Genomic DNA, 16,715 nt, shown 5'->3' on the forward strand with positions numbered 1-16,715 from the left:
TTCACAGCAGCTGGGACTCAAGTAGGGAATAGAGAAAGCTGTCTCTTTCTGCAGCAGCTCCTTGAGCCCATAGGTCTAGCTATTGTCATAGGAGACTGCCCTATAGGAGCAGCAGTTAAAGATAAAGGCAGATAAAAAGTGGCAGAAAGGAAGTATTCTTACTATCATGACTGCTATTTTGGAAATGCAAAGAAACATTACTCTCTGTCTCAGCTCTTAAATCCATCTACAGCATTCAGTGTCCTGGTTTTCTGCATTACCTAACTTGTAGACACAAACACAATATCATGTAAATTTTTTTTCCTCTTCAGTAAGCATTCCTATACAACTCTGATACTTTGCTGAAATAGTAATTTGCTTTTCATCAACTCTGTGCTGGTTAACTTTCTTAATGTTAAATTCAGCATGTTGGAGGTTGTATGCAATACAAGACTCAGTGAAGAGGCAGAGCACTGGCAGGCCCAGGATGATGAGCTTTTAGCAAATACGTATATGTAGCAGCTCCTACTGTGACTTTTGCTCTCTCCCAACAAGGACTCCAAGTCCAAGGCAGCAGCAGTGACTGGACACCAGATGAATGCCAAGACTTAGCCTTAGGAATCACAGTGGATCTCTTGGTGTTTTCCTTATATGTCTAATTTTCTATTGACTCTTTTTTGGTAGGATTAACAGCTTCAGTGTATCAATTTATGTTCTGGGAATCATATCTTCTGCCAGTAGCAAAACACAACCATTTTAACAGATGGCTTTGTAGACCTTGCAGGCTATTACATAAAATACATCACTGCAGAGCTGTCACAGGATTTTGGATTTGAGGAAGGAGAATATTTCATAAAACATGCCTTCAACCTAAGACTTTTGGAGAATTTTTCTAAACATCTTCTAAGGTCACAGACAGTCCAAGTGGTTGCCTCTCTGATCAATAAGTAATTCATAGAAAAAGAACCAAAACATGAGAATTACTGCACTTGCTTTGTACACAGAATTTCAACAATGTGCAACTGAACAGCAAATTACAAGATCACGGTGAGCAGGCATCAACCAGATGTAGTATTACTATGCCAGAGCAATATTTGATGTCTCTTGGAGTTTCTGGAGTTCATTAGCTTCTGCAGTTATCATCGGTATCTACTGAGTGACTGATCTCTTGGATTTTACTTTGTATTAGTTGTCAGGTGTGATTCCTTGGGATTTTTTTTGTAACCTGGGTGAGATACATATTGCCACAAAAGTTTGTTCTGAATTATTGAAAAGCTGAGGGCATTTGCTAAAATGACCATAAATCTTCCTATGAAACAGTTTTTTGCTAGGAAATACTGACTTTATTGAAACTTATGCTGATTGATAGGTTCCAGTTTTAACAGGCAGAGCTGTGCTTCATAGAAATACTTCTGGTTAAGACACATTGCATGTCCATTACAGAGCAACCTATTACTGCCAGTTGGCATTTTGGCTTTGAACATGGGACGTGCAAGATCAAGTCTGTCCTCTTCTGAATTCAGATAATAGACCTGAATGTGTGCCTCCCATATCTAAGAGCGTGTGTAAAATTCTGTACAGTATTGCAAAATTGTTCTTAGGCTTCATTGTTGAAACCATTTCTCTTTTCACAAATATAAGCCTAGGAAGGGCCATAAATCTGAGCATGCAAGCATCTTTACCACTGAGAGTTATGGGGATATATAGAAAGGGGGAGGAATACTGTTCTCAGGTTTGTTATATTTTTATCCAGAAATATTTCTTTAGTCCCTTGTTTTTCATCCTGGTGGGAGTTCATGAGCATTCTGTAAATCTTCATTTTTCATGGAATAGGAAAATCCTTTCTCTGCAGCTTGACATTTGAACATCTGCCAAGATAAGGTGATGCTATGAAACTTGACTCATATAACTCAGAATGTTATATGGCCAAGGGTTTGCATATCTAACCCAGTTCTGGGAAACAGTAGTGAAGATGTGAAAACACCCTGTTTATCAGTGAGCAGGAATCGTGGTCGAAAATGCTTTCCTACTACTACCATTTCTGTTGAAATACTTCTGCATAATTTTATTTCATCTTAAGAGTATGGACTTTGTAATATATAAATAAATCACATATTAAACATTAGTTCTGATTCTTTGTCTGGAAGATATCAGAGTTGTTGAGGTTAGTTGTATTGCTTACGGTTGTGTGATGCATAAGATGTATAATGAGACATTTGCCTATGTTGTTTTCTGATAGTCAGTGATACTAAATACTGTGGTTTACATATGTGTCTTCAGGGTCTGATCACCTTCGTGAGAAAGACGGACTATGGGCTGTGCTAGTTTGGCTCTCAATCCTAGCAGCTCGGAAACAGAGTGTGGAGGACATTGTCAGGGATCACTGGGCAAAATTTGGCCGGCACTACTACTGCAGGTAAGAAGAATGAGGAAAAGATGCAGGAACTTAATGCAGTCAATAGGACAATTCTGCTACAACCATGGCTTGTTTAGCTGTGCTCAGCTGCATTGTGGTGTGTCTTTGCTGTGTCCACAGAATAAAAAGTCTGCTGCAGAATGCCACTGTTCTGTAGGCAGGTTTTTTCCTGATAAATAAAGCAGCAACAGAAGTTATTTGTTTACTGAAGGAGCAGAATGTATTGCCACTTGCAGTATATGAGTAATTGAATTTTCTGGCAGAAAGATTTGGATTATTTACTTGTGAAATCTGTGGGCATAGCTGCTTACATGGTGTTGGGGGGAAAAAAAAATACAGAAAATCGCAGGAAGATTTTACTCATGCATTTGTCTATGTGTGTACTTCTATGTGACAGTGTTTTAATGAGAACTGGAACTATGGCTACTCTTAATTCAGGAGAACTCCTCCAATGATTGGTACATTGACTCATTTTTGTAAAAGTCTCAAAAGTGTGAATTCTAACTGTCATTTACATCTTATCTTCTACTTCTCTTTTTTCTCTCAGAATAGACTTAATCCAAAGGAGTTCACATATCTGGAGGTCTTCAGACACAGTTTTCTTTATTTCGCTTGGCTGTTGAGCACTGCACCAATTGTGTCCTTAATTCAAAAAGCTGGGTGACGTTTTCTGTGCTACTTTAGAAACCGCGCATTTTCTAAATTATTTCTGTTGACTCAGAGTCAAGTGGACAGTGTAGAACAGTGGTGCGTGAATACAATGGTCAGATTGCACAAGACTTGCATGCATGTGCTGGTCTGTTTAATTTGCAATCGGTACTTCAGTGGTCCAGTTGCCAATTGTGTGTATATCTGCTTTCACAGAACTCTTTTCTCAGCTGTAGGGAGCTTAATTGCTTGATTTTATTTTCTTTACATATGTGCAAGGTTTGACTATGAAGCACTGGAACCCAGAACAGCATATTTCATAATGAGAGACCTAGAGGCTTTGATCACTGACAAGTCATTCAGCCATCAGCAGTTTGCCGTGGGTAACAGTATCTACAGTGTGGAAAGAACAGACAGCTTTGAGTACATAGATCCTGTGGATGGCACTGTGACCAAAAGACAGGTATGGCTCTAGTGATGGAGTACCAAAGTTTGGCAGCTGTCATATTTTCTTTAACAGCATTGTTCTCACAGTCAGCTAGCAAGCCTCTCTGTTTATTTATAGAATGGTGTTTTCTTTGTTCTGATAGATACCACATTTCCTACTTAAGATTAGCTCATTCTGGATAAGATAATCCACCTCTGGTTGAGCTTGCACTTACTAAGGATAACTGGAGGCAGTAGTGATGCAGAAAATGTAGGAGAGGATGGAGTCCCTGTTGACAGCAGTGCACATACAGGGAAAGTTCCTTTTCCTGAACAATACAAGGTTCTGTGTTACTCTTGGACTCTGTCCATAATGAGGTTTCCTAGGTATCAAGAAGTGCAGTTCAAACTGAGCCTTCAGAATTCTGATATCCATGATGTGCTCAGAACTAGCCAAGTATATTTGCCATGTGTAAATGTGTGTTGAAATGTACTGAATGTGAACCCTGTCCTAATTTCTCTGGTTTGTAAATTACTTGACCTGACCAGACTCTAGCAAATGATGTTATAAGTCATTAAAACTGTCATGCCAGTCTGCTCAGTCTTTATAGTTTCCATTCATCATTGCATCCAGAAAACAGAAGCAGTCCACCTGGCACTGAGCTGCTGTCTTTGTGCATGTTACTGCTGAAACAGGATATGAGGATAATTGTCGTATCTAGGTCTATTGGAAAATTACAGGCATGGCAGACTTAGGCCCGTGTCACTTCTGAAAAAAACACAACCCCAGCTTTCGCATTTTCAGTGCACTTCTCCTTCCTTTGGTTCTTATCCAAAACTCTTGTCCTAAATTGGAATATAATTGCTAATCATATTACCGTGTAACACAAACAGAAACACGACTCTGAAAGCCCTTCTTGGCTTAGGGGAAGCTCAAGGGTTCATAAATGAAAAGTGTGATAATTGAAGTATTTTGAAGTAAATAGATAAGAATTTTACATGCTTGTAGTTTATGTATATGTATCTATTATAACATTGTGCAGCTACTGGTGTTGTTTTTTATTTCCTGCCACCATACTTTAATGTTTTTCAAAAGCCTAGTGTATTTTGCTTTTTCTGCTTACTTTTGTTCATGCTCATTTATTATTATTCATTTAATTATGAAATTGATAATTCAAAAACACCCCCAAACCACTAAAAAGCATGCTACATAGTGCAATGTGTAGAACATTGAATTTTCTGACTACTTCATAGTAATACATCAGTTGGCTGTTACTGGATTCTAATGTAAAAGAAATCCCTATGAAGTTCCATTTCCATATCAGCTTCAAAGCCAGTGGATTAGCCATGGTATATAATTTTGTTTCAGAGTTTCCACACAGCTCACCAATATCCATAAGCAGGTCCAATTTACCTAAAATAAATATTTGCAATACTCAATATCAGTGATGTACTCACCATTTTCTACATTCCCCCCAAGAAAAAAAATTGCCTGTTCCCATAAGAAAATGTAACTACCATTACAGAATCATAGAATCACCAAGGTTGGAAGAGACCTGAAAGATCATCAAGTCCAACCTGTCACCCAAGACCTCATGCCTACTAAACCATGGCACCACGTGCCACATCCAATCCCCTCTTGAACACCTCCAGGGATGGTGACTCTACCACCTCCCTGGGCACCCCATTCCAATGACTAATGACTCTCTCTGTGGAGAACGTTCTCCTCACCTTGAGCCTAAACTTCCCCTGGCGCAGCTTGAGACTGTGTCCCCTTGTTCTGGTGCTGGCTGCCTGGGAGAAGAGACCAACCCCCTCCTGGCTACAACCTCCCTTCAGGTAGTTGTAGACAGCAATAAGGTCTCCCCTGAGCCTCCTCTTCTCCAGGCTAAACAATCCCAGCTCCCTCAGCCTCTCCTCATAGGGCTTGTGCTCAAGGCCTCTCCCCAGCCTCATTGCCCTTATCTGGACACGTTCAAGAGTCTCAATGTCCTTCTTAAATTGAGAGGCCCAGAACTGTACACAGGACTCAAGGTGTGGCCTAGCCAGTGCTGAGTACAGGGGCACAAAGACTTCCCTGCTCCTGCTGGCCACACTATTCTTGATGCATGCCAGGATGCCATTGGCCCTCTTGGCCACCTGGGCACACTGCTGGTTCATATTCAGCCAACTGTCAATCAGTACCCCCATGTCCCTCTCTGTTTGGCAGCTCTCCAGCCACTCTGACCCCAGCCCGTTTTGCTACATGGCGTTGTTGTGGCCAAAGTACAGCACCTGGCACTTGGACTTGTTGAATGGCATCACACTGGACTCTGCCCATCTGTCCAGCCTGTCAAAGTCCCTCTGGAGAGCCCTTTCATCCTCTAACCAACCAACATCTGCTCCCAACTTGGCGTCATCTGCAAATTTACTGATGACTCACCCAATTCCCTCATCCAAATAATCAATAAAGATATTAAACAGGATGGGGCCCAGCACTGATCCCTGGGGACACCACCAGTGACTGGCTGCCAGCTGGATGTGGCACCATTCACCACCACTCTCTGGGCTCGACCCTTCAGCCAGTTCCTAATCCAGCACAGAGTGCTGCTGTCCAAGCCACAGGCTGACAGCTTGGCCAGGAGTTTGCTGTGGGAAACAGTGTCAAAGGCCTTGCTGAAGTCCAGGTAGACTACATCCACAGCCTTCCCCACATCCACTGAGCAGGTCACCTGATCATAGAAGGATATCAGGTTGGTTATGCAGGACCTGCCCTTCCTAAATCCATGCTGGCTGGCAAATTAGTGACAAATATTTTGTCCTATTTTATTAAAACTGGAAATTGTTCTGTCCTGTGGGGTTCTCAGTATGTTACTTGCTTTGATTTATTAGTTCTGCTTTTAAAATTCCATGTTTCATGCAGCTGACACCTTCTGTATAAATAAATAGCAATTATATGATTTTAAATTAACAGAGCTTATCCCAGGTCTTACAAATGGTAAGTAGGCTGCTTGAAGTCTCGCCTTGCTTGATTTGACCTTGCTGACAAATAGATCAAAAGTGATAAAAGGGAAAATTTTTATTTGTTGGACTGGGTATTCTGCAAAAGTGAGTAAAACCTGTTTGGTTTTGTGCTTAGGCAAGACACAGAGTTAGAAGTTACTTTCCAGTCAATAGTTGTTCATATTTATTTGGCAATAGTGTTTTTTGTCTCAGTTTCTTGGCTTTAACAAATGTTTGTAACTCACAACTTTGAGATAAACTTCTAGAAAACAGTGAGGAATGAAAATATTTCATAGCTATCATTAGTATCTGTGGTATTCCTGAGTGAAAAGTTTTGCAGGTGCTTAAATTGCTACTTCCAAAGGTGAGTTGAAAGCCAGATTTTTTTTTGTTTCTGGGCACTCTGAAAAATGAATTATATTACATTTCCAGGTGCAAATACTGTGACTTTACAAGTTGACTTTGATAGCCCAGCTCTAAAGGCCATTGTTTCCTTGGTATATGATTTCTATCTGGCAGTTGGGATGATTATTTTTAAGGAGTACAGCAATTGTGGCCTTTCAATACTTAAAGGCTCTTGGAAGAAAGATAGAGTCTTGAACAGGCTCTGGAGCAATAGGACAAAGGGTAATGTTTTAAACTAGAAAAGGGTAGATTCGGACTAGATGCTTTCTGTGATGTTGACATTGAAACACTGGAGGAGGTTGCTCAGATGTGGATGCGTCATCCCTGGACATGTTGCAGTTTAAATTGGACAAGGCTCTGAGCAACCCAATCTGAATCTGTCCCTGCTCATTTCTAGGGGCTTGGATTAGATAAACCTTAAAGGTCCTTTGCAATGCAAACCATTCTGTGACTGTGTGATTATTGACTAAACAATGCTTTATGTGGTGCTGAAGATGTTTTAGCATATATCTGAAGAAATAAAGGTTTTTGCTTATACTTTAGACTTTTGGAGCGCTGTGTTACTAACATCTGTGTCTTCTGTAGCTGCTGAAAAAAAAACAGAAGAATAAAATGGTTCTCAATTATCCTCACTCACTTTTTAATGGCTTACTGCGGCTTGAAGATAAGTAGCAAGGATCTCAGTTTATGGACTAAGCAGTTGCCCACCGCAGGACTGAAAGGGGAAATAAAGTTCAGTGGCATAGCAGAAGTGATACTCAGGTTAAGAGTACCATTTACAGAAAGGGAGTTATACTGCATATTAATGCAGAACTGGTAGATTACTGAAACACTACAACTATTTGACTGTCAATTTTGTCCTTTGGCCTTAAAGGCCTTCATGCATGATCTGTGGTCTGTAGAATGTGTTCATGTATGCAGGATGAAGGGGGAGAGGAGGAAGGGGAAGACAGAGATGAAGGTGTGAGCAAAGAGCAAAATTTGCAGTTAGTTATTAATAAATCCTTTTTATTCTACACACAGTTAATGGCCATTAACTAGTGTATGTGAAATTAATTAAGACTTTGTTTCCCAAGTTGTATTACAGATTCTTGTTGAAATTCTTGTGATTGGATATCTGTGCATGGTCTGTGGTCTTTGGTATTCACTGCTGAGTTCTGGGTTTTGATCCAATGGTTTTGTAGCTGTTTCTTAGGCCACTGATCCTTTCTGATCTAATAACTATTTCTCAGGCCAGCAGAAGAAAAAAACACAACACCTAGCACTAAGAGTTCATGTTATGAGGAGTGGGAGGGAGTACACAAAATCATTTCTAGCCTTTACAGAGGCTGGAAGAAGTAATAAATAACTTGCCCAAAGTTACAGGGAAAGAAGAATTGCATCCAAATGACTGTTCCTTTTGCTTTTTATTTGGAATGATTTGTAAAGGTACTGCCATCTTACACATACACTGCTTCTTCTCCTGTAGGGGCTGCGAATTATTTTTTCAGATGCATCCAGGCTCATCTTCAGAATGAGTGCTTCTAGCCATGTCAGAGCTACTCTCCGGATCTATGCCGAGAGTTATGAAAAGGATCCCAGCCAACACAATAAGGAAACACAGGTAATGCAATAGCACTGCAGTACGTCAGTGCACTTCATCTGTAACATCAGTGGTTACAGATTTTCACCTATAAAAACATACTAGAAAACAGCAGAGTATGTACTTGCAGTATTCATCTAACTATACTTTTGACTAATTCATTACAAATAATAATGTGCCTTTTGAAATTAAATTCTTTTGCATCCACAGATTGTTTTTACTTTGCTTGTTGCAAGTTATGTAGTATGTGAAAAGCAGCACACTGACAGGGTTTAGCTTGTGCACTTCTGAAAGCAACAATCAATGGCCATTGTGTAACACTATTTAAATTTTTTTTTTTAAAGGGTGGAAAATAGCACAAAATGAGAAATGTGCTGCCCAACTTTATGTTTCATCTCTGTTCTGCATGGATTTGCTTGGGAGAGGTACATGAAGTCCACTGTAAGGTCTGGTGGTCTTACTAGCTATGCAAACTGTGTCAATGGAGCAGCAAGAATGGGGCTGCTGCACAAAGTGATAGGAGCCAGGCACCCAGAGCAGCTACAGCTCAGGCAGCGCCCTCCATGCCCTCCTTCCACAGCAGGGAAGAGGAATGAGCAGAACAAGGCTCAGTTTCATCTCTATTAATGTTCATTATGTAGTATTGCACAGTTCCCACTACTCTTCTTTCCTTGCCTTGGCTGCATACCAAGCCAACCACATGGAGGGCATTAGGACGCACAAGGTCATAGATTGTATCCCACAGGCAGATGGCAGATTTGAAGCAGTACATACACTTGATTTCAGGAGATCTTCATGTTAGTGCAAAAATAACTGAAAGTTTCTCAGGAAAAGATTTGATAATCTTTAGTGGAGTATGTGGGAAAGAGTAAATTGCAAACTCCTTTTTCAGGAGACAGCATTACTGGGGAGGGGCAGCATGTTTATTCCAATATTGCAATTGTTTTATTTTTTAGTTTGCTTTGAGATTCATACTGATGTAGTCACCTAAAACAGCTGTGACTGTTCGAAGTTCAAAGGTTCAAAGTTTCGTGTACTTTGTTTCCTAATTGCTTTCAGTAATAGGGGTATAGTCAGCATCTTCATAAGTGACCAGTTTTGACCAGTGTCATAGGCATCCAACTAGCAATTTCAGGAAGTTCAGTTCATTATAACAAATCACAGACTTTTACCTGAAGTCTTGGACTTCTATGCTTTGGTGTGTATCTTTATTTACAAAGGAGTTTGACAAGATTCAAACAAGAAGTTTCATATACGAAGACCAGGAAAGACTCATTGTGCAGAACTGTTTTGAATTGCTTTGTTTGTAAATCCAATATGTAGTGAGTAATTTGGATTGTTCCAAATATGGACTAACAAGCTCAGTTTACAGAGTGTTATTTCACACAGTGCTTTCAGGATGGCTTTGGGTTCAGGCCTAGCCATCATAGATTTAGGAGGGGCAGGTCCTGCCTCACCAACCTGATCTCCTTCTATGATCAGGTGACCTGCCCAGTGGATGTGGGGAAGGCTGTGGATGTAGTCTACCTGGACTTCAGCAAGGCCTTTGACACTGTCCCCCACAGCAAACTCCTGGCCAAGCTGTCAGCCTGTGGCTTGGACAGCAGCACTCTGTGCTGGGTTAGGAACTGGCTGAAGGGTCAAGCACAGAGAGTGGTGGTGAATGGTGCCAGATCCTCCTGGAGTCACTACTCGCTCAAAAGAATAGTGAAGAGGTGGTTGGGAACAGTCAGCATGGCTTTGCCAAGGGCAAATCCTGCCTGACCAACCTGGTGGCCTTCTATGAGCAGGTGACAAAATTAATAGATGAGGGGCGAGCAACTGATGTCGTTTACCTGGACCTGAGCAAAGCCTTCGACACTGTCCCGCACCACATCCTGGTCTCCAAACTGGTGACACATGGGTTTGATTGGTGGACCACTAGATGGATAAGGAACTGGCATGATGACCGCACCCAAAGAGTGGCTGTCAATGGCTCCATGTCCCAGGGGAGGCCAGTGACAAGCGGAGTCTCTCAGGGATCAGTCCTGGGACCTGTCTTATTCAACATCTTTGTGGGGGACATGGACAGTGGCATTGAGTGCACCCTCAGCAAGTTTGCTGATGACACCAAGCTGTGTGGTGCAGCAGACACGCTGGAGGGAAGGGAGGCCATCCAGAGGGACCTTGACAGGCTGGAGAGGTGGGCACAAGCCAACCTCATGAAGTTCAATAAGAGCAAGTGCAGGGTCCTGCATCTGGGTCGAGGCAATCCCAGGCACAAATCCAGGCTGGGCAGTGACTGGCTGGAAAGTAGCCCTGAGGAGAGAGACTTGGGGGTGCTGGTGGACAAAAAGCTCAACATGAGCTCTCAGTGTGCACTTGCAGCCCGCAAAGCCAATCAGATCCTGGGCTGCATCAGGAGAAGTGTGGCCAGCAGGTCAAGGGAGGTGATCCTCCCCCTCTACTCAGCTCTGGTGAGACCCCACCTGGAGTACTGTGTCCAGTTCTGGAGCCCCTATTACAAGAGGGATGTGGAGGTGCTGGAACGTGTCCAGAGAAGGGCCACGAGGATGATCAGAGGGCTGGAGCACCTCTCCTATGAGGGCAGACTGAAGGAGTTGGGGCTGTTCAGTCTGCAGAAGAGAAGGCTCCAAGGTGACCTAATTGTGGCCTTCCAGTACCTGAAGGGGGCCTACAGGAAGGCTGGGGAAGGACTTCTCAGGATGTCAGGTAGTGATAGGACTAGGGGGAATGGAATGAAGCTGGAGGTGGGGAGATTCAGGCTGGATGTGAGGAGGAGGTTCTTCACCATGAGAGTGGTGAAACCCTGGAATGGGTTGTCCAGGGAGGTGGTCGAGGCCCCGTCCCTGAAGGTGTTTAAGACCAGGCTGGATGAGGCTCTGTCCATCCTGATCTAGTGTGGGGTGTCCCTGCCCATGGCAGGGGGGTTGGAACTAGATGATCCTTGTGGTCCCTTCCAACCCTGAATGAAACTATGAAACTATGAAACATCCAGCTGGCAGCCAGTCACTGGTGGTGTCCCCAGGGATCAGTGCTGGGCCCCATCCTGTTTAATATCTTTACTGATGATCTGGATGAGGGGATTGAGTCCATCATCAGTAAATTTGTGGATGACACTAAGCTGGTGGGCAGGAGTTGATCTGTTGAAGGGTTGGAGAGCTCTGCAAGAAGGAGCTTGACAGCCTGGGCAGATGGGCAGAGTCCAAGCGCATGAGATTTAACACATCTAAGCACCAGGTTCTACACATTGGCCACAACAACCCCATGCAGTGCTACAGGCTGGGGTCAGAGTGGCTGGAGAGCTGCCAAACAGTAAGGGACATGGGAGTACTGATTGACAGTTGACTGAACATGAGTCAGCAGTGTGCCCAGGTGGCCAAGAAGGCCAATGGCATCCTGCCTGGATAAGTAACAGTGTGGCCAGCAGGAGCAGGGAAGTCTTTGTGCCCCTGTACACTGCACTGGTTAGGCCACACCTTGAGTCCTGTGTCCAGTTCTGGGCCCCTCAGTTTAGGAAAGATGTTGGGTTGCTGGACCGTGTCCAGAGAAGGGCAACAAAGCTGGTGAGGGGTTTGGAGCACAAGCCCTATGAGGAGAGGATGAGGGAGCTGGGGTTGCTTAGCCTGGAGAAGAAGAGCTTCAGAGGAGATCTTACTGCTCTCTTCAACTACCTGAAAGGAGGTTATAGCCATGTAGGGGTTGGTCTCTTCTCCTGGGTGGCCAACACCAGAACAAGAGGACACAGACTCAAGCTGTGCCAGGGGAGGTTTAGGCTGGATGTTAGGAAGAAATGCTTCACAGAATGAGTTGTTTGCCATTGGAATGGGCTGCCCAGGGAAGTGGTGGAGTCAGCATCACTAGAGATGTTTAAAAAGACACTGGATGAGGTGCTTGGTGCCATGGTTTAGTTGATTGGATGGTGTTGGGTGATAGGTTGGACTTGATAATCTCAAAGGTCTGGTTGATTCTGTATTTTGTACTGCTCATTATGTTAATTGCAAGAGCAATAAATAGACGTTGTCATATACCTGCGCAATATATTTCATGTCCTCTTTAAACATGATGCATTGAACCACACACACTGCCAAAGACTAGTGAAATACATGCTAGCTAGGTACAGAAACATTAATGATTAGCAGTGGCCAAGCAAAGATTCTGGGACAGGATTTGCAGGGCTTTTTATGGTTTTGTCCAAAAAGACAAGCCAATTAAAAGGAAAATTGTGACATAAAATGTGTCTTAATCATCTGAGAATTAATTTCTGGAACAAATTTTGAATGGCAAGTAGCATAGGCAAAAAACCCAAAAAAACCCAAATCAACTGATTTTCGGGTGGGTCTTGGTTGGTACATTAAAAGGTTATGATTATATGATTTTATATATGTATATAATAAAAAGTGATTGTTTATTGTGTGAATTTGTCCAGAGCAGGGAACTGAAATCAATAACCCAGGATTCCTTGTGTCTAAGGTCATGTAAGAGGGGTAAAATTAAAGGGTTCTCTGATTCCATCGAGACACTCATACAACTGTAAGTACAAGTGTAGTTTGCTAGAGAATTACTGCCTCTGCTTACCTTTGAAGCATTGTGTCTTTTAGCATGGCTCTGGTTGGCTATTAAGTGTACAGTAGGGTCCTGAGAAATGACACAAAATTGTGCCTTCACTATTAAAATTTGTAAGATGTTATTTGTGGGTCCCTGGAATATGGTAATTTCGTTTCTGATTCTGCCCAAATCTGTACAGTGAACAAATTGTAATCATCTGAAACTGGAAAGCAACACAAAAAAAATAGTTAATGTGACAATAATTATAAAATATTTCATAAATCAAGGAAATGGCTTCATTACACATAGTCTTCACTCACACTCCTTGGATAATCTAGACAAGAACTAATTTGCCGCGAGTGTAGATGTTTCTGTGCACCACTCTGTTGTATTGAGTGGTTGAGAGGAGGCTCAGGGGTGACCTTATTGCTCTCTACAACTACCTGAAGGGAGGTTGTAGACAGGCTGGTCTCTTCTCCCAGGCAACCAGCACCAGAACAAGAGGACACAGTCTCAAGCTGCACCAGGGTAGGTTTAGGCTGTAGGTTAGGAAGAAGTTCTACACAGAGAGAGTGATTGCCCATTGGAATGGGCTGCCTGAGGAGGTGGTGGAGTCACCATCATTGGAGGTATTCAGAAGGAGACTTGATAGGGTGCTTGGTTGCATGGTTTAGTTGATTAGGTGGTGTTGGATGATAGGTTGGACACGATGATCCTCGAGGTCTCTTCCAACCTTAGTTATACTGTGATACTGTAATTGATTAGATAGTGTTGGATGATATGTTGGACTCGATGATCTCAAAGGTCTTTTCCAACCTGGTCTATTCTATTCTATTCTATTCTATTCTATTCTATTCTATTCTATTCTATTCTATTCTATTCTATTCTATTCTATTCTATTCTATTCTATTCTATTCTATTCTATTCTATTCTATTTCACTGCTCATGCCTGCCCTCTTCTAGGGGCAGAACAGCTGCCCTTCTGACCTTGTAATTGTATTTGATTTAGAGGCAGACCATGCACAGAAGTATCACAGTATCACAGTAGAGAGGTTAGTTTCCTTCTCCCTACATTGTGTGCTGCTTCATGATAATAAAGTGAATACTTCTATTGCTGTGGATGTTAGAGAGCTTTTCCAATTTCTTCCATGATGAACCAAGCTACCCACAAGGCTTAAATCTTCTAGGATGGATGGCTGTAGCATACACCTTTCTAAAGACGCCTCTTTTTTTGTGATACAAGACCCAAGCAGGCACCTTGAGCTTGACCTGTGTGTTGACCCTTCATGGCAGAAGCCTCGAAGTAGGTACAACTGTGGTGCCAGATAGTGTGATCTTAGCACTGAGCTCACTTTGTAGTTGTTTCAGTCCATTATTTGTGTCTCTTCCATCACTTCAGTGTTGCTTTGTAAGTGTACTAGTATGACTTTTAAAGTACATTGCAGCCAAAGGAAAATCTTGTTCTAATAGGTAAAGCCTTCAAAACTTTTTTGGGGGGGAATCTGCCCCTCTTTTCTGCCTTTCTTTTTCTTTACCTTTCCCTTAGTTTCTGTGCTACTGATTCTATTGACCAGGTTACAGAGGACTAACAGCAGCATGAAGCAATCGCATGAAGCAAGGGAGAATGACATGAGAGCAGAAAGAGGTGAAAAAGGAAGGAGTTGTTTTTCGGTTTCCGTGTCTTTCTTCCACGGCATAGACCTGTCTCAGTTACCCTGGCCTCTCTGACCAGCCATTTCTGTAATGTTTAAATGATAAAAATAGGAAAACCAAGAACAAATTTAAGTGTTAGGAGAGAAAGGGCCTTCAACCCACTCTTGAAATGTCAGCTTGTCATAATTTATACAATAATAGTAACATCAGCTAGCAATCACAGCTTCTGGAGACTTCAAAGCATTCTCCAGAAGTTAAGTTGTAACCCTTCTTTGATGACTTTGATGCAGTACTAACCCACCTGTTTATCACTTTAATTTTGAGCTGTTAAAAATTGTTCCAAGAAAGTGAGTTCTTCTGGAATGTGTAGTGCTAGGCCAATTTTGTTTAGGAATCTGTTGCAAGGTCTGAATGCTTGTTCTCAAATAATTACTGTCTGAAGTGTTTAGATTATTAGTAATTCAGGTGCCTAAATGCCTCCATAGCAGTCACAGAAGGTTTAGCCAGTTGATGATGGATCTTTAACTCCAGTAGCACATTCTTTTATGACTGACTAATGTTTTACATATACTGATACACATAGAGTTTATGACCCTGTGTTCCTAGTATTCCACCCTGTACATTCACTTGGCTATATGAAATGCTGAGAGATTACATGGGTGGGTGGACATGATGCTGAATGCAAAATGCACATCAGTTCAGTAAGACAAGCCACAGCAAAAGTCTGAGAACTCTAAAAGAGCATTGTAGTTACCTGATGTTCAGTGAAATGTTTGGATCCTCTTTGAGGGGATCACCATTGTCTGATGTATTATTTTTTAAAAATTATTTTTCCTATATAAATTCTGCAGAATACTTTTCACTGATGAAACTGATGGGGCAACTTGGTTTTGAGACTTGCATTGGACTGGGAAAAGTGAATTTGAGACCTTCGGAAAATGTCCATGCCTAGACTGTGTAAAACTCACATGCTTTTTCTTTTCCTTACCACACTGAAATTCAGCGCAGGCTGAATTTCTGATGCAAGTTGGCAAGTTGTAGCATAAGTACTATAAATAGTAGATTTTCACAAGGCATTTCTTGACATATAGATGGCATTTGTCCACCTGTTTTGAGACAAAATAGTTCCTAAAGCCAAACACCAAACACATGCTGAGCTTTTAACCTGCAGGCTAGTGTATTTCTGCCCTGCCTGAGCCTTTGATAAATTGGATGCATCATGGGGCAGATTTTATTTCAGAACTTTGCTAGAAGGGATTTAGTTCAGAACTTTAGAAAGGGAGTTGTACAGAATTTTCTTGCAAGATCACTGAAAGAAAAAATGCTACATGAACCATACAGCTCTGACAGTTCTGTTACAGCTTTTGATCTTTATTTGCATTGTGTTAGGTATCTTCTTGTTTGATGTATTTGTTGGTTTGTTTTTTTTTTAAAAGGTATAACTTCTATCTGTATTGCTAAAACAAATTTCTGATTTCTTAGTTCCATTAATTTTCAGTTCTTAAAATTAATGTGAAGGATAGCACATCATATCTCCAAAGCAGTTTCCAAGAGACAAATGTTTCTAATATACAGAGTCATTGCAACTGACATTTTGAGTTGACATCTCTATAGTAAAGTTTTTCAATTTCTTAAGCACAAAGGACCATTTAAAAAATATTTTTTTAATCAAGAGCTCTAAGATACAGAAGTATTTCTAGAGCCTTGTCAGCTATAAAGGGTTGCTGGCTAAGATTTACCTTTTACTACTGAAATGCAGAGATAAAGGATTTTTTACAAGGTACACACTGCTCTAGTTCCCTGTTACTCCGGCCTGCTCTTGCTGTTCAAAGAGAACGCACCTTTAAATTGAAGTGAGAGGACGGAACTAAACCAGGACTTTCTCTGTTGAGAAGCATAATTTTAACAAGCAGAATACTTAGTGGTAATTAGAATGACTTGGCAAAATAGCAGCAGCTGAACTGTGTATGTAAATGAGTGTCCTGTAAACTCATCTGATTTTGTGTTTTGCTCAGAGCATTTTGTAGAGTTTTGTTTGGCCTTGGGTTTTTTTTTGTGGTTTTCGTTTTTTTTGGG

At 41.7% G+C, this 16,715-nt stretch overlaps 1 protein-coding gene across 1 annotated transcript in view; it reads left to right on the forward strand.

The window, feature by feature from the left end:
• Positions 1–16,715, forward strand: part of LOC137460365 (phosphoglucomutase-like protein 5) — a gene marked incomplete at its 5' end in the record, with an annotated part of 77,229 nt that overhangs the window by 57,437 nt on the left and 3,077 nt on the right. Inside the window, 4 exons of the mRNA XM_068170751.1 lie at positions 2,260–2,395; positions 2,943–2,978; positions 3,323–3,506; positions 8,325–8,459. Coding sequence (XP_068026852.1) covers positions 2,260–2,395; positions 2,943–2,978; positions 3,323–3,506; positions 8,325–8,459 — 491 coding nt within the window. The remainder of the gene's footprint in view (positions 1–2,259; positions 2,396–2,942; positions 2,979–3,322; positions 3,507–8,324; positions 8,460–16,715) is intronic.

The sequence above is a fragment of the Melanerpes formicivorus genome, unplaced genomic scaffold (genome assembly GCF_026170545.1).
Source record: "Melanerpes formicivorus ecotype bairdi unplaced genomic scaffold, bMelFor1.0.p_v2 SCAF_558, whole genome shotgun sequence".
Taxonomy (NCBI): domain Eukaryota; kingdom Metazoa; phylum Chordata; class Aves; order Piciformes; family Picidae; genus Melanerpes; species Melanerpes formicivorus.